We start from the raw sequence: 24,901 nt of genomic DNA, 5'->3' as shown, positions 1-24,901 counted from the left end.
TTTAAATAAATCACTCTGAAATATGTGAAATGTCTTCTGTCACACAAACAAACGAAGTAGAAATATAGCTATCCAGCATTCCCATGATCTAATTCCTCTTAGCTTTTCAAAATAATTGCAGACATTTATTTTCGGGTCATTTAATAACGTATCACATTTCTAAATGTTACCAAACTGTCTTTAAAAAATTGCAGCTCTGTAGTTAGTGAATTTAGTATAAGCCCAATTGCTGGTCTGGGTTGCTCACTATTGTATATGCAGTCACATACCACACATTGCCTCTGCCTCTGAGATAAATTGCCTCACCACATTCTGGGAGGTGTAGTCAGTCCATCTGCAAGTCCAGTCCATAGGAGAGAGGTATTTGTGGGGGTTTTTTGGTCAATCCTTTTTTTAGATTTTCTGTAATTTTCTATGGCAATAACAATCTGGTAATCAAAAGTGATTATTCAGGCCTCAGGCACTTACAGCCATCTTTAATGCTGATTACATTATCTTCTCACGTGAGGATCATACAATTGCAGGTCACCTGAACGTGTTTTGTTAACAGTTTGTTGCTTCAATGAATAATCAGAACAATCCTTACAGTCACAGTGCCTGATTCTCCACTACTCAGTGCACTTTGCAGCACTGCAACTCTGTGGAATCCAATAAATTAAAATTGGAGTTAGGAGACTCATACTTAAGCACAAATTGTATTGTGTCCTTAGATTTTTATTTTTCAGTTATGAAGCAGAGATAAGATTCATAGATAAGACATATCAAAAAGTTTAATTAAATGATTGCTTTAATAAAGTGAATAAAGTTTTGCTCAAATACTGTAAAACCTCAAAGCTAATCTTCTGTATTTTATTTTACTTTGGGGAAAAGCCATGAATCATTTATGAATAATCTCTTTCTAAGGTTGATATAAATAAAAATGATAATTTAATGAGTGCCTCTGGGAGCACGTAAGTCATTGAAGGTACACTGTCAATGTTACAAACACCTATGCATAAACATATTTGCATAAATATATAAACATGTTTATATGTTGACTTTAAGCAGGTGAGCATTTTATTTTAACTTTGAACTTGATGAGATCACTAAGATATCTAAAATTAAGCACATATTGACGGTTTAGCACCACAGTGACCATACTTGGAATGGAGTCCCAGGCAGTTATTTTATGTCTCTGACAAGAACATAACATTGTCAGTCATTTATCACTATGCATATCAAAGGATGGGTTGTAAGTTTTTCTACTCTCACTAGACAAACTGTGACTCTAGAACATTTGGCTATAAATTCAAAGAAGACCTGCAGATTCACCATATGTAGCACATGACCTAATGTTCTTTATCAACAATGTAGCTGGTTTATTTTGATCCTTTTATTTTACTGCATTTTGCTGGGCAGATGTCCAGGTAAACTAACTAATTAACTAACAAATGAACTAATCTTATTTTTTCACAAGTAATGTCATGCTGCTTCTTAACAGCTTCAAAATTTTATGATCGTTAATTAAATGTTTCGTGGTAACAGTTATAGAGTCTTGTTTTCTTATGGATTCAATAGTTCCTGCAGAGACAGTCTTTAGGTAAAATATCCAGAAGTAAAACCTCCTGCACTTTAATTATTAACTTTCTGCTCTGGAAAATACAACTATTCTGTTTAGGCAAATAACAACAAATTCAACTAGTTACTTACACACAATCAAAGCTTTGCAACATCACAATAAGGAAAATTAATTCTGCCATTTGCGTACATGCCAGTAATTCAAACATTTTAGAACAGAAAGGCTCTTGAAGCTTTCTGAGTGAAATTTGACTTCCAAGGACACAAGATTTCTCGCCGTTCTAGGGAAGGCCAAACAGGACACCTGCCACCTTCTCCTGTGCCAGTCGTACCCTGAGATCCATTGTGGAGTCCTTGGGAAGTCCTGACATTTAGTTATATTCTATAACGTAGAAAATAACAAGAAGATAAAAGCTAAGACACATCTGCAAAACTGGAAGCAGGACATGTGTGGCAGAGAAGCTCATTCTTGCAAAAGGAGAAAAAATATCAGTCAAGTAAATTCTGTTCCTGGAAAAGCAAAGGAGTCCTTCATAGAGAGCAGTATGAGTAAGGTTTGTACCATGACAAAATTGGTATTGCCAGCTGATACTGACAGGGAAGTGTTTGGGGACCTTGTTGCAAAGAGGCTGAGGTGTATTCAACTTTGAAATCATGCACAGAACAGAAGAAAATATAACAGATCCATAGATTTTTATCATCTTATAGTCAGCTACAGAAGAATGTAAGCTTGGTCAATTATTACACAAACCAACTATTCTCCCAGCTGTGTTTTTTTCTTAGCAGGTGATAGAAGAAAGGGAATTATGGGTATGATGAAAGACATTGCAAGATTAGAGAAGATTTACAAGCTAATAGGTAATCTTAAAATTACGAGGTATTTTTAATAGTATCACAACTAGTCCAACCCAGTTAGTGCCACTGAAACGTGGGAGAATTACAACCTGTGCAATTCACAAGAAGAGTAAAGAAGAATATCAAACCTTAATCAAAACAAGCTCAAAATCACTAACTACGGGTGCATATCTAGTAGAAATGTTCTTAGATTTTAAGGTGTCTAGGGAGCAAAAGATAATGTAATATTATAGGGCGACAATCACATAGGTTGACATCAACTCAGATTTGTGCTAAATGGACATCTCAACTCTTTCTCTAGATTTCTTTAGCACTCAAAAGACAGAGAAGTCTTTCTAAAACATGTTTAATTTTATGTGTTTTGGACATTTAATTTAGGAGGAGATGAATCAGAAATTTCCATTTGTACTGCCTGACAACATAAGATGTCTAGACAACTGAAATGAATTTAGGTGCCTATGCTGAGGAAGACTGAACACATGAATCATGTCCATATAATGTCTAGTTACTATTATAAATCTGTAAGCGTAGCCATACTTCCTTCAAAGATTTCTAGAAGTCAGAGCACTTAATGACAACTGTTTCCAAGCAGTACACACAGAAAATCAAATAGGGCACATGTTCCCATCATCAGTGGGAAAGTGTTGCAAGATGTGTTTGAACTAGATGAGGAAATCAATGTTTTATTTCACAATACAGTGTCCTATTTCAATCCCATTCTTTAATTTGGTTGTCTAGTCATAGTACATATTCATCTGAAAAAGTCAGATAAAACTGCAGTGAAAATGCTTAACTGCTTCTTGACAATTAAAAAAAAAATGTCAAAACTTGTGGCAAAAAAGGCAAGCTTCTATTTTGTTTGTATGCACCAACAAAACATATGTTACCTACTAAAGCTGCAGTTGCTTGTGCTCTTTGACATGCATAATCTTAAGAATATCACTGTTGGATAAAAAGGTGCTGATTGATCAAAAACTCTTCATATGGTATATACGTTTATCTACGTGTCATATGTGATGTCTGCAAAAATCTTCAGAAACAGTTAATCAATTTTAAAAGTGTTCAAAGTGATCATAAAAGGTATTTTTAAACCATCTTATTCTTTGATTTCTGTAGTTTCCCTGGCACCAACAAAAAGCTGTCACTAAGTCCCTGGTGCACTTACCTCTGTTAATGACTGTAGCCCTTTATGAATCACACTAAAAATCTCCGCTGTTGCCATTTGATACTGGCTTAGAATATCTTCTAAACATATCAGTACAACTCTGTTTCCCTTGAATATACCCTTCAAAATAAACAAGGGAATAGTTCTTAGACATTCCAAAACAATGGACCAGTAAAATTCTATAATAACTTCTTTGTAAAGTGCTGGTTTATTATTTCACTTGAAGCGCTGGTGTGACTACAATGGTATACACAGACTTTTCCTTCCCCACAGTACTTCTCTGGTATCTGCTTAAATATCTCATGATTCCCAGTTGTACTAGACCATTGTTTCATTACCTTTGAATTATGCGACACACATCCCAAATACAACCATTGTATGATCCAGTGATATGAAAAATTATATGGGAACTAATCCAACATTATTAGTACACACAAAATAAGCATTCTTTCATCAGTTTTACAAGCTCAATGAACGTATCAAAGGCTTAAGTTTGTCCCTTGATAGCTTTCTTAAACAAACCCGAAGTTTCACCCCCTTAGAAAATGTATTTTATGATGCTTGTTATTTATTATTGTTTGACTTTGACCCACTACTTGAAACTAAGTGAGAGAGAAAAAAGAATCTTCTTTGCAGCTAAAAAAGCTGTCAATTTTGACTACTTTACTTACAGAAATCCCTGGCTATAAAAACAAATAAAGAGTAAGACAAATACACCTTAAATAGGAGAAGACTGCTTAACTAATGTTCATTATGTAATCCATGTTGGCTACTTGCATGTAAATGAGAACTATTTTAGGAAAGGGCTTGAGTTAATTAAATTTAAGTTACCATAAATATTTCTATGATATGCATCAAATCATTACTAATAACCTATGGTTTGGATACTGAAAGACCTTGGTAGAAGCACAGTGGGAATTCTTTGTTGCATAAGGTCTTTCTGACAATTATTCTAAATTAATAAGCATACAGTAATAGACCAAAAAAAAAAAAAATTCTTTCAGTGGCACCATGTCCTTAACTCTGAAACTGGCTTGCCAAGTGTGGCTCAGTAGATCCCAGTAAAAACTATGTTTCATGAAAACTTGACAAATCTGGATCCCCAAAAGGCACTGAATATTTAACAATGAGATCTCATCTGTTCAGCCAAACATAACAAGTTGCAGAGTTAAAAAACAGCTTGCTCCTGTAAATAGGGTGACAAACCTGCTTAAAAAAATGTATAAAGCCATGTTCAACAGATCTACTTTTGTTCATCTTTCTTCCCATGAACATTTTAAAGAGTGTTTTCTAAATGTTAGGGAAGGCGTGTGTTTAAAACAGCCATTGCTACTGCAGAACACTGCCCTACGAGGTACACTTTTACTAAAACTCAAAGCCTTCCAAGAAACATAAGAAGTGGTTGTATTACCCTTCAGACACTGTATCAGGCTTCCTAAGCATTCAGGTCTTCTTTTTAAAAAATGAACAATGGCAAATTTATAATATTTTTGTTAGGCTTGCTACCTCTTTTTTGTATTTATCTCCATTTGTTAGTAAGATTCAAAATACTCTGTTCTTGTGTCACCTCATTATGACTTCTTTTCCTTTATCTGTGAGTCTCAAATTAACTTGACATAGATGTTTTACATATATTTTAGGCTAAATGTGAAGTATTCCCTCATGCCCAAGAGGCATTTGGAAAGTTGATAAGTTGTGCTTTCAAGGACACTCTAAATGAGGTTATTAAAATTCAACACTTTGCATATTCTGATGGAGAAAAATGCTTGTCCCTGACAACAAAGGACATAGGTCAGTTTAAGCAAGCTTCTCAATCTCCTTATCCATAGCGACTGAATTCCTTGTGCCAGCATTTGTAAAACCAAAATAAGAAAAAATGTTCCAGCGAGGAAGAAAAGTGTAGGAGCTCAGGTCCTGTCCAAAAGTAAAAATCCAGAACCATCTGTTGTTTGTGTTACATGGATTTCACAACTGTCATCTCCACTGTGCACGCCATTTCATCTTCACAGCAATATCACCAAAACACCCACTGAGATAAAATCACAAATATTTTGAACATACCATATGATATGTTATTTTCCAAATTAATATTTGACAGAGTCAAAATGAGAACTTGTCTATAGGTTACTTGTGTATTGTTGCCTGAAAAAATCTTTTAAGTGTTTGCTAGTGTTTGGAAATACTTAAACTCAGACTTGAATAACTTCAGAAATACAGAAGAGGAGAGTGGAATCTAGTAAATGCTCCATTTTTTAATTATGAAAAATAGTAACTATGAAAAATGGTAAGGACCAGTACTGACACTTATATAGCATTTACCTTCAGTAGGTGTCCAAAATTGTTTTTTAAACTATTTACTTCGAAATGTCACCTAGAATTTAAATGTACCTTTCTTTTTTGAACTTCAGACCAGCAAGACTATCCCACATTTCACAACTGGGTATGGCTTCAAGGATTTATCAGCTCTCAAGCTAATCTCTATAACTTAATGTCACACCTAAAAAGTTACTTTGTAAAAAAAAGAAACAAAACAAAGAAACAAGAAAAAAAAAAAAGAAATTGTCCTTTGTGAAATGACAGAAAAAGAGTTATAAATAAGTGAGCTGTTTCTCCAAAACCAACTGCTTTTTCCCTAAGGAAATCTAAAACTCAAGGTCAGTTGTATCTGAAATCACTGGACCTGTCACACAGCTTTCATAGCTGCCACTAAGGCTCCTATCAAATGTACACTGAAAGCAGTGAAAACATTTTTACTGGAAACAGATCGAGCTCTGATAACGAGCTCTCTAATCACCACTGGCTGTTAACCCTGCACAAAGTGAGGGGTGAAGTTTTCAAAAAAAAGAATTAACTGAGAGAACTTGAGGTCAAATGTATTTGAATTTTTGCTCAAAATACTTAATGCTTGTTCGTGTTAGAGCACACACATGGCTCTGTAAGTATATGAATACATATAGAGTTTATGTATGTGAAAATACATACACACACACACATTTTATACACGTACTTGTTCATACATATACAGAAACACAGGTTGCTCTATCAGGATAACTCAACTAATTCCATTTTATCCCAGCTTCTGACCTCAAGTACCGAAAGTTTGGTGGTCTCAATCACAGTCCCTTGGGTGTAGGAGTCCATCACAAAACCATCACCCTTAATTTAATACAATTGACAGTGTCTGATCAAGAGAGGCAGAAGGAGTTGCCATGGAGACTGAACTACTGCTCTTCTCCAGAGGATGCTTTTTTCAAGCATGAGATGAAGAGTAGAGGCTGTGCTATACCTGTAACCTTGATCACATCACAGGACCTTGCTTTTTGGGATGCCTTTTTATTAAACTCTAACAAACATCCAGGAGATGAGGGGGGGAAAGAGAGTTTAAGAAAACAAAACAACCAACCAACCAACCAAAAAGCAACAAAACTTAGTATAAATGTGCATATTATGCCAGAGTGAGAGGCAAAAAGAGTTTCATATTGATTTGATTTATCAGATTTGTCACCTCTGCTTAGTGCTTTCCTAACAGGGTGAATGCCATGCTTGACCCATTTGCTGGAATTAACCAGGACTGCAGGGGACCATATGGATCACCAGATGGTCTGCTATAATTTAATGCCATTTATTCTAAGTATGAAGTAAGTGATAAACATAATTAACATTCTTTTACCTCCTTACTGGATGCCTTTTATTAGTTTCTTCTTTTTTTTTTTTCCTCAGGCATTGAAAGGTAAGTTAATGCCTTGTTACTGAAACACAGATGCCAGCTAATTATTGCAAGAGGCTGCAGCCTCCAAAGCAAAGAGCATCTGCACAGACTCTAACTTATTCACTGACCCCACTGTGATGATTAATAGGTTGAATGTTAAGCTCTGATGAGGATGAGAGCTCTTGGATGTTTTCAGGTTACCTTAATTAGTAGTAAGATGAACAGCGTTCATCGCAGACATACCTATCATAGTAAACAATACACCTTGTACTCATAGTCTGAATGTGTATTTCACATTACAGTACATCAAATGCTAATGAATCAAACCACCTTCAGACAGTACAAACAACTGAGTGATTTCCTTCAGAAGTGTTTTTCCTGATTGTTATTTCATATTCTGCCAGTGATTGTCTAAATGGCCTATTTTTTAGGAAGTGGTTCTAGAGAAGCTATGGCTTCAAAGAGTGTTTATATCAAGCAGGGTCGTCATTCTCAGCATTTTAAAACCAGAAGTCTATAACAAGATATGCAAACAACTTTGCTTACTGTTCCTGTGCTGATAATGTTCATAGTGACTGCAGTAACTGTTAGCAGAATGAATAGTAAACCATTTCGTAATTTTTAATGTCGAAGTACAGGTGAAGTTAATATGCTGGTACTTAGAACAGTGAAAGGATCTCAGAATCACAGAATCAAAGATTGGTAGGGGTTGGATGGGACTTTCAGAGATGATCTAGTCCCACCCCGCTGCCAAAGCAGGTTCACCTACAGCAGGTTGGACACGAACGCATCCCGATGGATTTTGAGTATCTCCAGAGAGGGAGACTCCACAACCTCATTTCCAGCCTGTTCCAGTGCTCTGGCATGCTCAAAATAAAGAAATTTTTCCTCAAAATAAATATTAGAGAAAAAGCAGAAGTGCTGAATGCTTTTTATTTTACATTAAAAGTTGTGCAACCTCGCTGATAAAGATGACCACAGCTAAAATGTCCTGTGATTTGCAACTGTATTGTTAATAAAACTGGTGAACTTCGAGATGACAGAAATCGAATAAAGAACAGCACCTGCGCTATAAGGCAAACCCATCCTTAGAAAATTTATTTCAGATTAGAAAATGTGGTGAAAAAGAGACCAAGTCAAAGGTCAGAGCATAAGGAAAGGAGAAACAAACTCCAGCTTTTCAACAACCATGCTCTTCCCTTGTTCCAGATGGGCCTTGTTCAGGAGCCTCCACAGTTACACGTGTACACTCCACAGTGCAAGTGCTGATGCATCCTTAAGAAACATTAGAGGGGACGTAGCTGCTCTGTTACTCCACTCTTGATTGCATTAGTTCAAGGTACTTCTTCACCTTGTGAATCACTTGGTTATTGCTGCTGGCCCTATAAAATCCTTTAGTATATTAATAAAATCCTCTAGTATATGAATAAGTTATGATTCTCTACTAGTATATGAATAAAAATGGGATCAAAATATCTGAACAGCAACCTTTTGTTGATGTTGACATTACTTGTCAAGATATCGTTATAAGGTCTCTGTGTCTGCCATCATTTGACAAAAGGATCCATTTTCCATCCCATTAACTGAAAAAAATTTACCTGAGTTGCTTAAAACAACTCTATGCTGGCTGCAGATTGATTTTTATAGTCAAAGTGGAAAAACAGGTACTTAGAGAGAGAGCAGCTCAGGTAGCCTGAATTCCTCTCTGTACACACCTACCTCTCTTCCCATACTGCTAAAGGAGCTAGGGTCATTCAGGTGTCAAAACCTAGGTAGGCTGAAATCAGAGATACAAAATTATCACACTAAAAATGAGACTTCCTGCTTCCTCCAATAGCTGATTTATTGGAACTAATAATACTGTACTTTACTAACACAGCTACCACTCCAAAATATTGGAGTAATGCTCTTCAGTGATTAATGATACAGAATCTCAGTGTGCTATTGGTACGTTTTCAATTTCTATATATATGAATTTATACATATGTACATACACACACACATATATACATATATGCATTTATTTGATCCATCACTGCAGTCTGAGATGTTCCATGTGGTTATGTCACAACAGCCAAAGAAAGGGCAATACCAGATCTATTGCCTGAAAAAAAACTTATTCAGACCTTTGGATTGCCTGAAAAAGTGATTTGCCTAAGTAGCAGCTAGCTCCCACCAATACATTAAAAAAATATTCTGAGAGAATGGAGAAACAAGCAGAATGTAACAATTATTCTTTGAGGTTGATAGACACAAAACCTGCCAAAGCAGGTTTGACACTTAGTACTTAAACATGGTTTTATACTTTAAAATCCTCCTTCATCTGTCTTGTTGTTTGCTTGTGTGCTCACAAAAAAAAAAGAGAGTAGAAAATTTATGTTCACTGTTGATTTCAGTCCCAAGAATAATGTTGTCTGTATCTTAGTTGTCATACAGATGGCATGTTTGAAAAGGTTTTTGGACTAAACGGAAAGTAGGATTTTATTTTAGAACATACAGGGACACGATATTAAACCACTGTCTGCAAAGGAACCTGACCAATGAACCCTCATTCTATAATAATTTTCCATGTTTGAGCTCCATCATATGATCTACTGAGAGACCTCAATGAGGCAGTGGAAACAGAGCAAATGCTCTCCCAGTCCCAGGATAAGTTACTTGGGCATTGCTTTGTTGGAAAATGTAGTTCTTGGAAACATGAATTTAGGGCAAAATTTCAAAATAGAATTAGGTAGAGGAACAAACAAAAGGGTCTAAGATGAAAACAAATATGAAGATAAGAAAAAGTTTTAAAAGGGAAAGTAAGCACTACTTTAATGGTGATGTGGTGACCAATACTCTGTGATAAAATATGATTTTTAAAACCCCATGTAATTCAATAAATTCTTTAGCTAATAGTGATAAAATCTGTTAGCAATTAACTTTAAATGCTTTAAGACCATAGGGAAAAAAAAAAACACAAACCAAAACCAACCAACCAAAAAAACCCCACCTATGATATTTGCAATTTTCGCAAATGTCTTACCTCCTGCATACATGACAGCCAACATTATGGATGATATCCAAGCTATCTCACTGTATGATGTGTGGAAGATTTCTTGTATTTCTTTGAAGAATACCGTGATGGCTTTGGGGAATGCATAGGAAAATCCAATAGAGATAAAAGCCCCAAAGACCACAACCCATCCCCAACCTCCATCTGGAGGTGGGTACTGTGGCACTGCTGTTGTTGGTGGCATTTTTGGTCTCTGTCTCTTCTCCAACTAGGCTGAAAATAAAAGAGAAGAAACAAAGTTTCAGAGAGTTTTCCTTTTCTCTTTATCAGACTGCAGTATTCAATCATCATCTGCAGGGATTATAAAGAATCCTCAGCGCAGAGACCAATTTCCAGCTTTGAGGGGATCCCAGAGCATGAGTACCTGCTCTTAGAAGCAAAAATCTGTTCTGAAAAAAAAAAATGTTAATGGCAAGAATGTTTGCAATATCCTATTCAGAATGTGCCAACTATTACAAACCACTGATCTCAGTCACTGAAGTGGTATTTGCAATTGGTTACTTATTGGAAAGTGACAGGTTTGTGTGGCTGTACTATATACAGTATGGATTCAGCACAGGAATGAAACAGGAAAAAAAACCCTGGAAATCGGACTTAGAGGAAATACTGGAAAAAAGTTACAGTAAATTATCACTCAATGTCATTTTGTTAGCAAGACTCACCAATACCTTAACAAAATCATCAGCAATGACAGCAAGGAAAAAATTTATTACACAGTTTTTTATCATATGCTGTCATTATCCAATTTTCGACCATTACATTAAGATACCCTGTGTATTTATAAAATAAATAAAAAACATTACTATTCTATATTTTACTTTATTTTTAAAATTTTCAATTTCATATTAGTTTGCATTGATACTAGTTGCAGAAACAAGGTGGAGCTTGATGGTACTGGTTTTGGTCTGTTTCCACATATCAAAAGATGTCAGAAAGCCTTTCACTAATAACCTCACAAGATTTTCCACAACTATTCTCTAATCTAAAATTTATCATAATATGTGCCACCAGAGTGGTATCTTACAAAGTTTCTGAGAGGTGCAACCTATACGTTCAGGCAGCTCTAGATGTCATAGGTAATCCACATAAAACTCCTAAGGCCTGAAATCAATTTTTTACTGTTATTATCATCCTGATATCCAAAAACTGTTGCACTTTATATTCTGTATAAACTTTTTAGAAAACAGGTAATAGTGAGAATCCATTTGGTTATTCAGAGGTTTTCCCACTACAAAATTCCCTTATTAAACACAGAGCTGGTGTTTTCTTCTGTGTAATCCAGCCTGCACAGCCAGCATGAACTGAAAATTCCTCCTTCCTCCCTGTTTCTTTCTCAGGCATTTAGGCAACTGATTACTCTTGATTGGTCTCCTGCCATACCAGTCAGAAGCTGTGGATGATAACAGTGTATAGGTTGCTGTTATGCTTATGATTACCAGCGAGTCTCTATGTGATTTCTTCCGTGCCACTTAACGGCATATTCCAATTTCTCGTAGCAAACTGCATTAGCAGTGGGAGTGATATTATTACCTTAACAAAAACTAAAAAATTAACTGTGTCAGCTTATATTAATCTCTTGGGATAGTGCCTAGAGTACTTTCGGGGCAAACACCATGTAGCACTGCATGCAATATATGCCACGAAACTAGCAAAGTGTTGCTTTGAAAATTACCTAGAACTAGGCTAGCCCCATGACAGAAACCCACTGTATTTCTGATTTTCTGTTTTACTGAGGCTGATTGTAGAAATCACCCTGATATTAGCAGACCTCCGAGGGGAAGATAAATCAGCCACTAAAACATCTGGCTTTCTATGCAAGGCTGCAAAGGCCCAGGTAGGTTGGCTTCTGCGTCAAATCATACAGATGTGCTGCTGGCAGCAACAGATACCTATTGCTCTGTACACAGTGCATATAAATATTTTTATACTCATGTCCAGGAAGAACCCCTGGCATGCGCTTTCTTTCTGCTTATCCTAGTCTCAGTTTAATGCTAGTCCACTGGCATATGTCAGAGAGGAAAATCTGGGCCTGCTATTAGAAGACGGACAAGTAGAGACAATTCTAGCTGCTGAGACTTGATTTTGGCAAAGCAGTTAAATAACAGGTTCTGCTGAATAAGGACCATCAGAGTGAAGAGTATCTCAGCCCATTGTAACTTATAACACACACAGTGATGATCGGTTGCCTTTAAAAGCACAAACACACAAATTGGCATGAAAAGCAGAACCTTGTATCTGTGAATTGAGTGGCAGTAAACAGCAGAGTTTGCTATCACTCTCAGAAAGCTGTTCTGCTCATCTCAGAAAACTTTTGGCTATTTCCTAAAAAAAAGGTTAACTATTGTTTTCTTACACTTCAAAGGTTTGAGCATATTTGTTTTGATATTTCATATTCATATGACAACACTTCTATCTCTATTATAAATTCTAGTAATGCCACAAAACATCAAGGCATTGCTCTCCCGAAAAATGGAAAGGGATTATCAATTTATTGAGGAAGCACTCCTTTTCCTAAAAATAATACAGAACCACTTTGAAAAATCACTGCCACCACATTAGTGAGAAGACTTCTAAGGGTTCCTGAAAGTCACTAAAGCATCAGCACTTTGGAAAGATCCCCATATGTCCACCTCTCTAGGGCAGCAGAACATGCTCTGACAGTTCAATGCTTTCCTCCCTTCAAAGGCTTCACAATAAACTAAGGGGGAATTACGGAGACGAGTAAAGGGGCATTGCCTGTTCCCATTCCTCAAACTAGAGTCAAATTGCTGCAAAGGCCACTGCATGGCCAGTGTGTAGTGCTGCTGCAGTAAAAGGCTCTCTGCGAACCTACACTAGGCATTATGCTGTCACAAAGAAGAGTCTGGATCATTTTATCTCACACCTCTGGTTTATCCCACAGAGCAGAGTTAATAATAGCTTCCCTGATGTTCCTTTATGATCATGGTAGCCAATTTTAGCTCCAGTTAATAAAAGATGAAAAGGAAGAAAATAATAAATACACATTTGCACCAAGAGGAAAAAAGTATTCCTTTTGTCAGAAACATTAAAACCAGCATCTCAAACATCCCATACCTGCTCAGGAGCTGAAGCAATTTTCTCCCGTAAAATCTGCACTTAATATGCCTGAAACTGAACTCCTCCTAAAGCAGTCTAGCACATTAACCTACCTACTTCTAATCTAAGCCTAGCTAGTAAGATTTGGGTAGTATAGGTAGTACATGGACAAGTGCAAAATCCATAACTAACCAAAACAAAACAGCATTTTAGATGAATGGATATAAATGTTGACAAGGGAAGAGACAGAAGAGGGAGGAATGAAGCAGTGACAAGTTTTTTCAGAGCTCTCAGGCTTATTATGGGCTGTGAAGAATAAAAAGAAATATGGTAGAAAGCATAAAAACAGGCATGTGGGATGATGTCCATGTGAAGGACACAGTACCAGACCAAAAAAAAAAAAGCAGCACTGAGTAAATAAAGGTCACCACAGTGTTTTCAGTCATATGAATTCCATCATGTGCTTAAAGCGAGCAAGCGAGCACTGCTCATACCTCTGCTTTTATAGGCAAGCAGTGGGTGAGGAACGCTGGCCTGCCTTCCACCCAGGGAAACAGCAGGGGAATAGTGACTGAAGCGTGTCCTGAGCGAAGCCATTGATCTCCTTTCCCTGTCAGACACAGAGAGGCTGCTCAGCCTTTCCATATCCTGAACCAGACTGTGCACAAGGATTTTCTTCAAAGCTTCTTCTAGTTCCCCTGCATAAATCCCATTTCTGTAAGCAGTGAACAAGAACACAGCTTACTGTAGTAAGAGCTGCATGTGTCTACTGACAAAGAGCAAGGAAACAGGGCAAGAAGACACTTTTAAAACATCTGATATGCAATATTTTTTATTATATAGGTCTCAGCATATTCTAATTTAATTAGGCAAATGAGAACTTGTGAATGAAAGAGAGAAAAGGAGGGAAGGAGGAAAGAAGGAAAAGGAAGAAAAAAAGGGGGGGAAACCAAAAAGAAAGCAGCAAGCAAGCAACAAGGTCACACTAAGAGCAAACGCAACAAATAATGTATCTTGATATCATGCACCATAGACTTCAGTCAGTCATGATCAACCTGTTTAGACTGCTCTTGTACCAATGCTTCATTAATATTCTGCACTTGCCAGCTACCAAAATCAGCTATGAATACAACAGCTTGTCAAAGTCTTTTCTGAGAAAGGGTTATGTTGTTCTCTTGTTTATAGAGACTCTGATTTTACTGGGAGTTTTCGTTCTGTTCTTCTGCAACATCAGAGTAACTTTATTTTTCTGCTTGCATTTTGTCTGCCTTGTCCTCACTGTGCCCCATTACCACTTGACTCAGCAGCCATTTGTCCCAGAGTAAAAGAGCTGGTATGTGAAAAATCTGTCCCCAGTTGCTGTAGGATTGCAGATACATTTGGCACATGCGTGCTGCATTCCAGTTCCACACAGTAAGCCAGGGACCACAAAAAGTTTTGCAAACTTGAGCAAATTCAGTCTTGTAACATCCCTGTGGAATGTTAAGTATCATCTGCTTTCAGACATGGAAAAAAAAAAATTACTAAAAGGCTAATAACCTAAGTCTTGTTCAAAATCAGCTGGATGCGGACTAATGTCCAAGTAATCTGTGAGTTATGACTGAGATTTATAAGTACATGTGTGTTTTAGAAGCTCACTATGTAGCAAATGCAGATTATCTGTACAGCTGAATACTTGAGTTAGGAGCACAGGTGGGGTACAGTGTTTGCTTTATAGGTTTTACTAGTCTGCTGCTCTAACTTGACCCTAATGAATGTTAACTACATTGCTGTATTTGAAATAAATGACTTCGTGGTAGCATTCGTAAAATAATGAGCTGTATGGGAATTATACTCTTGTAAAAGATGCTAGCTGAAAAGCCGCAAAAATTTCAATGCTCTTATTAACTGCACTTTAACGAGTTCCAAGCAGGATGGCCAGTATCATCTCATCAAATGGTATTGCCTCACCAACTTCCACAGGCTATTGCCGCCATTATCTTGCGAGCAATATTCCGTATTTGAAGAAAAAAATACCTTGTTAGTTTTTTGAGAAGGTTTTGCTCTGAGTTGGGATTGTTTAGTGGAGAAAGGGAAGATGCGAAAGGACTCTGACCAAAGGGATCAAGAGAGCTTGGTCTCTGCTTTTAGGTCTAACTACTCAGTTCTGGAGGCAGAGTAGCTCCTATTGAGCTCTCGTACCCAGCCTTAAAGAAATGGCCAATCATCCGGAAAGAGGAAAATAGTCTCCATTTTGTCTGAATGTCTGATTTCAGAGACTGAGGGGTTTGCGATGAAGGAAACACAGGTAGATGAAAGAATACACTCAGAATCAGACCCAACTGCCTTTTTCCACCAGGGTCTGACCTGTCGGACAAATATACCCTTGCTGTATGAGACCAAAACTGCTAAAATGTGCCCAGGCTATCTAGCATTTCAGATTACTGCTGGTTTTTGTAAGGTTTCTCCAACAGATGTGACTTAAAGGGCCATGTCTGTGAATGCTTTCCAGTCTTTTATGTGACAGTAACATAAATTATATATATGGTATATTGTATTTATGACGCTTATGTTAGGATTTAATTTTTTTGCTAAAAGTCTAAGCAAATCTTAAAAAAAAAATGACCAGTCTTACTTAATTTTAAAGCCTATTTCACTTCAGTCTTTAATAGCATGATATCCAACAAAATTAAAATATATTACTACAAGTATTATAAGTATAAATCTATTACCTTTTTGAGAAAAAACAAGCTTTTTTTCCTTGAAGAGGAAATTAACTACTTCTAAATATTCACAACAACAAAAAAAGTGGAGCTATTCAACCCATCCATAATTTACAGTTAAAATCAATATTGTAGTATACTTGTCATCCCACTGAAGCAGTAACAAGACAAGTATGTGCTTGAATAGAGTGTGGGAAAGTAATAGACCCTCACACATCCAAAGGAGGCATATTAATATTCTTCCAAATACCTTGGAGGTTGGCAGAGAGAGACTCTGTGGAGGGAAGCAGAAGGGAGGGAAAAGCACATGATGTAAAGATAAAAATAAATTAACAATCCCGAAAACTTACTTTCTTCTTAGGGTCTCTCACTGTAATGGGCTGATTCTTCGTAACAGCATCAGCTGAACAGATAATTGGATGTAAAAGCAAAACCTGTTTGCTGAGTTAAACGAGGGTGATTACATAAGTGAGTTCCTGATGGCTGTGGGAATAATGAAAGGTCTAATTCACTTTTACCAAGAAGGCTGGAATAAAGGCACATGTCCTGTTTGAGGACTGTAGGATTACTGAGACAGAAGTGAGCCACATATGCCCTATAAAAACCAAAAATATATAAATTACTCTGTGAGAGTGTAATTAAAATCCCATTTGCACTGAAGTCCTATTTCATCACGATTTAAACAGAGGCTGAGGTCAAAAGCTATTATTGTCAGTCAATAAAGTTTTACAGAACTGGAACCCACATTTGAAAAAAAAAAATATATTAAAACTATATTAGAATTTTTACATTATCTAAATCAGATTTTGAGCACTACTGAGTCAGTAGTGAGATGACAAAGAGAATTTGTCAAAACTAATATTAATGCAGCATTTATAATTCATTGGAGTTTTGTTGAGGGGCTTTGTTGGTTTTTTTTCTAACATAATATGTTGTGCTGCCATACTCTCATGGGAAACCATAATCCATATTCACAATCAGTCATGGGTTGGACTGCCATTCATCATGGCTTCTGTTATTATGGTTTTTCATTGACTGTAATGGAAACTTAAATGACTGGCATACTCTGGATGTCTAAATACGTAGATGACTAAAGTTAAGTGAAATGAAATCCAACCAAAGTGATTGCAATTCTGTTTTACTTACATCAAAAAAAGCAGTCAATAGAATATCTAGCCTAAAGAGGTTGGCATTCCACCCAAGTGTAGTGAAATGAAATGTTGATGGCTAAATTGAAAATGCCAGTGGTCCAGTCTGAAGAATTAATCAGGTTTCACAATAAATTGATTGAGTTTGATGAAAAATCCTGCATACCTGGAAAAAAATAAACCATCAAACTTAACTTCTCAAAAACCCCAAACAAAAACTTTGTTGCAACATTAAAGAACTAGTTTTAACAAGCTCAGATAAACCCATCCTTTATAACTCAAAGTGTTGGCTCCCTGCACTGCAAGAATATTGATCCACTTACTAATTAATTTCTAACCACTTGTACTATCCTTTATATTCTAGTACTACTCCCTCATAGTTAACTATGGTAGTTACCACTTAACAACCTGTTATATAAGCTTATTATTTTAATTCTGTATAGACCAATTTTGAACCATTTTTGATAATATGAGCCTTTTCAGTATATAAGCACACTGATCTTTAAAATTCACTTTGAGTGAATTTCATAAAACAGAATACCCAGAATAACGAAAGTCATGTAAATCAGGAGCTGTATGTTTGATACATATTTTTAAGTGTTCTGATGTTTTGAAGATGGCGAGTTATATTTTTACTTATTTGTGATATTTTATAAATGGAAGAACTAAGGTTTCAAGTTGGTGTTAATGGAGGTGTCAGCACAGCTGCTGCACATTGCTTGAAAAATAAATAGCATAATTTTTCCAAAGCAGCAGATTTTCCATTATCAATAATAACAGATATTCATTTTAATATCACTCTCTCAATACTAAACTGCAAAAAAAAAAAAAAAAAAAATCAGAGATTGGAAAAGCTAGTTAAGGTTTTCAAACCCAAAATTTATATTTTCTTACATAAACATGTAATTTACAAGTGGCAATATTTAATCCATTTATTGCTGAAGATAATATTCACATCCATCTATCAGCTTAATATTTGATGTTATGAAGATGCAATAGATTCCACTTCAAACTCCTCTGATGTTCATTTCTGTAAACTTTATTAAAGTTACTCTGTGCTCTTGAGATTTAGAATACAAACGGTTGTCTTCTCTACTTCAATATTATGGCCCAGTGTACTTTCTGTATATGTTCTGCCACTTGCCTAAATCCTGGCCTGGAAGCATCCTCTCACACATACTGGGAAAATATTTTTCTTCTATTCTCGTGCAGCACATGACTCCCATGGGTGGAAACAGTTACTAATGCTTAAGTCTCAGTAACAACCACCGAGATTATGTAATAGGAAGTAAACTGATCTGGATTCTGTTCCTAAGAGCATATGACTGGAAACACATAATAGGTCAAGGCTGGAAAATAACTCCAGACTCCAAAAGCTTATACAGGGCTCACATTTCATTTATTCCTGCCAGTTTGGAAATTGTTACTAGTTTATTAATTATATGGAAAAAGTTATGAACACTTCTGATGACACAGAGACTTTTAGAAGCGCGAACTGGAAATCTAATGAATTATGAGTTATCTGTTACAAAAGGTACACTTAACTTACTACTAGATAGAAAATTACCCAAATAAGGCAAAAAGGAAACAGGGAAAACCACCAAAAGTTACAATGGGGAAAATAGATTTTAAAAGAAAATACTTGGCAACAATTGTACCTCGGAAAAGCCAGAATAGTTTCTGCAATTGTAGGCATCCAATCTATAAAACTCTGCAGGATTTAGGTCATAAGTAAGAAGCTATTCACTTAATGTAGATTTTAAAAGCTGTGTCAGTAGTGAAAGTAAGCTATTTATTTCTACAAAATAAAATTAAAAACATGCAGACAAACTGACAAATCCAATCAATATGACTGTGCCTGCAAAGGCTTGATGTGTGAGCTCTTTCTGCAAGTGAAAGTTAAAATGTGAGCCACTGATTCCAAGTAGAAGGGAGGGAGGGAGGGAGGGAGGGAGGAAGGAAGGAAGGAAGGAAGGAAAGAAGGAAGGAAGGAAGGAAGGCAGTGAGGAAGGCAGGAAGGCAGGAAGGCAGGAAGGCAGGAAGGAAGGAAGGAGCTCAATCCGACTTAAAAGAATTTAGCAGAGATTACAACATATAGTACACTTAGGAAAAAACATTTTTATAACTGAATCAGTGTGGCTTCATAAAAGAAGGTGGGAGAATCCAAAAAATGTCAACATTTTTCTTGCAGACATAGTCTAACTAAGAGGTTTTCAAGCCAGAGACAATTTTCATTTCATTAATCTCATGACCAATGATACCCGTAGCTGTAAAAAAGCATAACAAGACAGTAAGTTTTGCTCCTTATTCCAACTGTCTCCAGTTCCAAGCAGATTAGATAATCATGCTGATGTGCTAGCACGGTGCTCATGTGTGGGGCCATGAAGGGGCCATCTTGGGGCCATGAAGGGGCCATCTTTGACGATGCACTTGCCATTTCTTAAGTGCAGAAATCCGATTTTAATAGCACCTTAAGGACTGCACAGGAAAGTAACATCTGTAACCACTTAGCATTAAAGTAGATAGTGATGTCCAGTGCACTCAACTTTCAGCCTTTCTTATGCTGATATTTATACTGGTAAAAGATTGGAAAATAAGTCTATTCCTATTTGATAGCCCGTAACTTTGAGCTGATAGCTAAACAAATGCGGAGGTACATATTTACATGGGACAGTGTAGTACTGTGCAAATACTCATGCTATGTCTTGATGGCTAAACATGGCTAGTAGGAAAAAAATAGCTATGTTAGCTCAGTATCCCAACGAGGCAACTTAGCTCTACTCAGGTATCATGGCATTGTGCTACATAAAATAATGACATGTATGATGATTATTTGTCCAGTCTGGAACACGATGATAAAAATTTCATTTGAAGTATGTACCAAAACTAATATAATTTAGGCAATGGCAATGATTTAGCATAAACAAATACATGGAAGGAAGAAGTTATTATTGTATTTGCTTTCCATGGGGAGGAAGAGGATGTTTGATCACAAACTTACTATGTACTTTGTCCAAATGTTAATGAGGTGACCTGCTGATATATATACAAAACAACTTTAAAGACTAAGACAGTTCAATCACATTCTGATGTGTACTCCTCCACCCATTGTGAAAAATTGGACATGGGGAGATCAAAAAACCTCTTTTCTATTATGGAGGACACTTTTTTCTAACACAGCACACAACACTTAAAGAGTACAACATAGTTTACTTCTCAGACAGTAGTTTTACAGTGCTAGAGCTAAAACAATCTTCAACTAATTTGCAGTGAGCTTTAGAATTCATCAAGAGCTTAATATAAATCATATTGTTTAAACATGTCTCATTTGCAACTTTTTTATTCTGCCATTTACTAAATCCCCATATAACATCCAGAATATATGCGTGAAGCCTGTGGTTCATCTGGCACCTCGGCACTGACAGATTGCTTAGTGCTTGTCAATACACTCATGTAGATGAAGAGATGAGAAACCACTGAAGGATGCAAAAGAAATGGTACATAACCCCTCCTCTCTCACGCTGACATCAGGAATTTCTGAAGAATCTAGAAATCCTTTTTTTTTAATATTTTTTCATATTTTCAATATATGAATCTCCCATTATATATTTTCCATATAATTTTCCATTAAATACCATTTAAATGCATTTATCTTATATAATATCAACACCAAAGTAAACAGATTTACAAGCATTAGATTTTACATTTCTGTATTATAACAAGAAAAGCTTATACTTCAGATTGTTCTGTGAACTGAGATGACACTCATTATTCTTATATTGAGAACCTAAATTAAAATAATTCAAATTCTCAGAATTTCTATATAATAGCAGCAATAGAAACAGCAGTACAGATTACATAAATATATAGCAAACAAGACAAGAAATATAAAGATCTTTGTGATATTTGCATGCTTCCAATTAGCAAAAGGGCACACTAAAAACATTCACAGAAGAGACTAGTTAAATCGTATTCACCTGGAAGCTTAATAAATCAAGAGGAAGCCATATTGAATGTAGGACAATGAGTACATCAATCTAAGCAATGACTGTTCCCTTTTAGGACAGAAGTTTAATCAGTTCAGAGGCAAAAAATTGGAGTTTTTCTTCATAAAATGCCGATACATTACACACATTTAGTAGCTATCATATGATTGCTACTGAAGGCCAACTTGCACATGACCCAAGAGTTTAGTCAAACTTTCTACATGTAAAATTGCTCATAATATCTAAAGCTTTGCACAGCACACTACACATATGTATTCGTCTTTTCCTGAAAACAAACAAGGAAGCGGCAGAGGAACTTTGTAAATCTCTAGGTTTTTCCTTGAGAAAGCAATACAATGCTGTGATTCACAGCCTAAAAGCATTATAGTCAACTGAAGATTAATCTTTCAGTCTTCAAGACAATAATACTCTTTGCGTACAAAACACCCAATTCTGAAGTTTATGTTTTTCTCAAACCTCTCAAGGCATCTCTTTTACTCATTTCTGCTGAAGTCTTAAACTATTACCCTATTTATGTATAGGCTATGCGTAGACTTCACTTTCACATACAACCCAACTGCCTTCAAAGTGGTTTAGATGGATTTGAACTGAAATCCATATTTCTAATTGTCATTTAGCTAGCCCCTTTCTCAGTCAATAGATGCAGATGAAACACCTTCTAGGATTTAAGTAAGCTTTTTTTTTTCTTTACAGATTCTTCTCCAAACACACTTTTCAATATTTCACTTATCTCTGGAAATTTTACTGGGTGTACTGCCAGGTGTTCACAAGGGGAGGTTGTACTTGGGTTAATTTCTTTGATTCAAGTACAAAATCTGTGTTCTGTTTGACCTTAGTATTATTATTCCTTTTTCATTATATTTGTCATTTTGTATATTAAACAGGAATTTGAAGTTTGGTCTTCTTTTTTCCCCCCTGTAAGTTATATAGGGTGAGATTCATCTCTTCAGTCGACAAAATGGTTATACTAAGACACAAAGGTTGGGTAAAATGAACTCTGCCCTAACTAACTCCAAATAAATCTGTTTGACTTTCACGTGTAGAATGAGCATGGGTTGTTTCTCCTCTCCCTTCCCTAGTATAATTTACCAATTCAAAAACTATGTTTGTAAAATGCCGCATACATCTATTGTATGCAAGCATGCACATATGTAAGTAGGTGGTAGTATCTATGAAATGAAATTTGAATACACAGAATTTTTCATTTGTCCTTTGTGGGGAAACGTGATGGTCCCCTGTAGAATAAAGCTGACTGTTACAAGATGCAGAACTGAAAAAGCTTGAATTTTTAGGAAGTGAAAAACCACAGTAACAGAATGTACATGTTCAAGTTTCCTGAGCAAATTTCAGAGTGCAAAAGGATGAAGCAAACAGTGTTGTTTTCATCTCCAAAATGTGAGTTAAGGTATGACTCATCTTTGCAAAACAAAATAAGACTTTGAGGAGGAGCAGGAGATGTTGTCTAGCTCTGGCTATTTATGACTGTTTCAATAGGCTCCAGCTTCTATCAGTTATGCATCAGACCTAAACCTGACTTGTAGGATTAGCTGTATTCTATGTGGGGCATACATTTGCAGTACAAATACATTGCAAAACACCTATTATTACCTATGATAACTGTGCATATTTTAAATAGTAAATTAACACAAAGGAGTGTTTAATTTTCCATCAGTCAAAGGAAAATCAAACTTTTCTAGCACCACCCCTAAATTTTGTAGACTATTGTAGGATTTTTTCATATGCTAGTTCATAGATTATATAAAAGTATCTAAATGAAAACAAAATGGTAATTCAAAGATGTTGTACAAATTCCGTATGTACATGAATAAAATATTTTCTAATGTACACTCCTTTAGTCATATTTATGGAAGAGACGTAGTGGGATTCTGTACATTGCGATCTGCCCATTCAGTAAAACAGTAGAAAAGCAATAGAATAGAATGCAAGTCTGGGCCATTTCCGACCATGCTAAGAAACAGAACACCACCACTCTGAATCAACTAGGAAAAGAAATGTAAGGGCCTTCACTATCATGCAGCAACATTTTGAGTTTTGATTACTGAAGTTTATATATAAAGCTTACATTTATTATCATGTATGTATGACATTTATATATCAAGCTTACATATGAAGCTTATATTCCTTTCTGTATCAAACTTTATTGTAGTGAATTGAGGGATTATGAGAAATGGCTAAATACGTCTCCAATGCAAAGAGCAATCAAGACCATTTTCTCCAGCCATGAAAAGCTCTCCATTTTAGTGCCTTTATATGATCAGTTTTGTTATCTTTATTTTGTCCATTAAGGGAATTCAGTGATGAGTGTGACTGTTGTAGACTATATTGTCTATTGCTGCCTTCTTTCCTCATTCAGTCTTCAGTGTGAAAGAACATGTATGCTTCTCAATAGCAAGGTCTTTAACACTGTATTATTCTTGCACTTTTAAGCAGCCTTTTGCACAAGTCAATGTGAAAATCTATTTAAACCATCTGCATTTTTAAAGCGCTTATCGCTGTCGTGTTGCCCCCAGAGTAATATACAAAGATTTAAAAAAAAAAAAACAGTGAGGCAAGGTACCTGCAGGCAGGCAAATGGAATATGTCTATTCTGAGTGCTGTGATATCATGAAGTTTCTCTGGAATAATCAAGGGAGACAAAAAAATTAGGCACTGCACAAAACTTTCCAAAATGAGAGTGGTAGTGGGGAATCCCAAATTTCAAAATAAATTTTAAATTTGTATTTATTTATTTATTTTCCCATATTAATGGAAAAACATCAAAGGTCTATCTATGCAAATACCATGATTTCAATGGCAAAAAGGTAATTCCAGGAACATTCTTTCTCATTGTCTTTCAGAAACGCTTAAAAAAAAAAAAGGGCAAAAACCCCTCAGATTTTAAAATGCAAATTTCTTATTTGGTCTTTTACTCTTTCAAGATTTATAGATACATATATTTTTCAGGGCATACAATAACAAGCCTTTTTTTAGCTGAACAAGAGAAAAAGCATTAAAGCCAACACTTCAGATCAGGAGAATTTTTAGTGATATGAGAAACCATAAAAGATTAAAGGTAATGTTTCAGACTGCACAAATATTCCTTTTTGTCTTCAGTATAAACTCGGCAATTGCAATGCCAATCACATTTTCAATTGAGAGTGAATAAAGCCTAGTAGCAGTGTTAATTTGTTGATTATATGATAGCAGCAGTCTCTCCAGAATTCATCCCACATTATTTCTCTCTCTTAGGCAAAGAAATGCATTTTTTTAATTATTCTAAATTCTACAGATTCCATCTTCAGTGGGCCAAGTGGAAATTGAATGTCCAAATTCTTCTACTGGAAAAACATGACATCTTGACTTTGAAAATTTGAAATAATGATGTAGGAATAACCTCTTCTTTTCACTTTTTGCAAACAAAAAAAGCAATCCATAAAAGACTCAGTATTCATCCTGAAATGTAAGGATTTACTGGAAAAAAATAAAATCAGTGCTGGCTGTGGTGTTATATGGCACTTTAGCTGGAATCATATTCAGCACTAGCCAAGCTATTGTCTCTTTGTATTTTGCAGCATGAGCAAGTGCTTGTTAAAAGACATAGAAAGAGGAGCAGATTAGCATATTTTCTGTGCCAAAGTAGAATTTA

At 35.9% G+C, this 24,901-nt stretch overlaps 1 protein-coding gene across 1 annotated transcript in view; it reads right to left on the bottom strand.

Annotated features, from left to right (window-relative positions):
* SLC16A7 (solute carrier family 16 (monocarboxylate transporter), member 7) overlaps nucleotides 1-10,525 on the bottom strand; it is a 30,336-nt gene extending 19,811 nt beyond the window's left edge. The window contains exon 1 of the mRNA XM_010160965.1: nucleotides 10,312-10,525. Coding sequence (XP_010159267.1) covers nucleotides 10,312-10,525 — 214 coding nt within the window. The remainder of the gene's footprint in view (nucleotides 1-10,311) is intronic.
* Between the last annotated feature and the right edge of the window lie 14,376 nt (nucleotides 10,526-24,901).

The sequence above is a fragment of the Eurypyga helias genome, unplaced genomic scaffold (genome assembly GCF_000690775.1).
Source record: "Eurypyga helias isolate BGI_N326 unplaced genomic scaffold, ASM69077v1 scaffold47431, whole genome shotgun sequence".
Taxonomy (NCBI): Eukaryota; Metazoa; Chordata; class Aves; order Eurypygiformes; family Eurypygidae; genus Eurypyga; species Eurypyga helias.
Note: the sequence above shows the minus strand (reverse complement) of the source record. Positions and strands in the feature narration are given on the sequence as shown.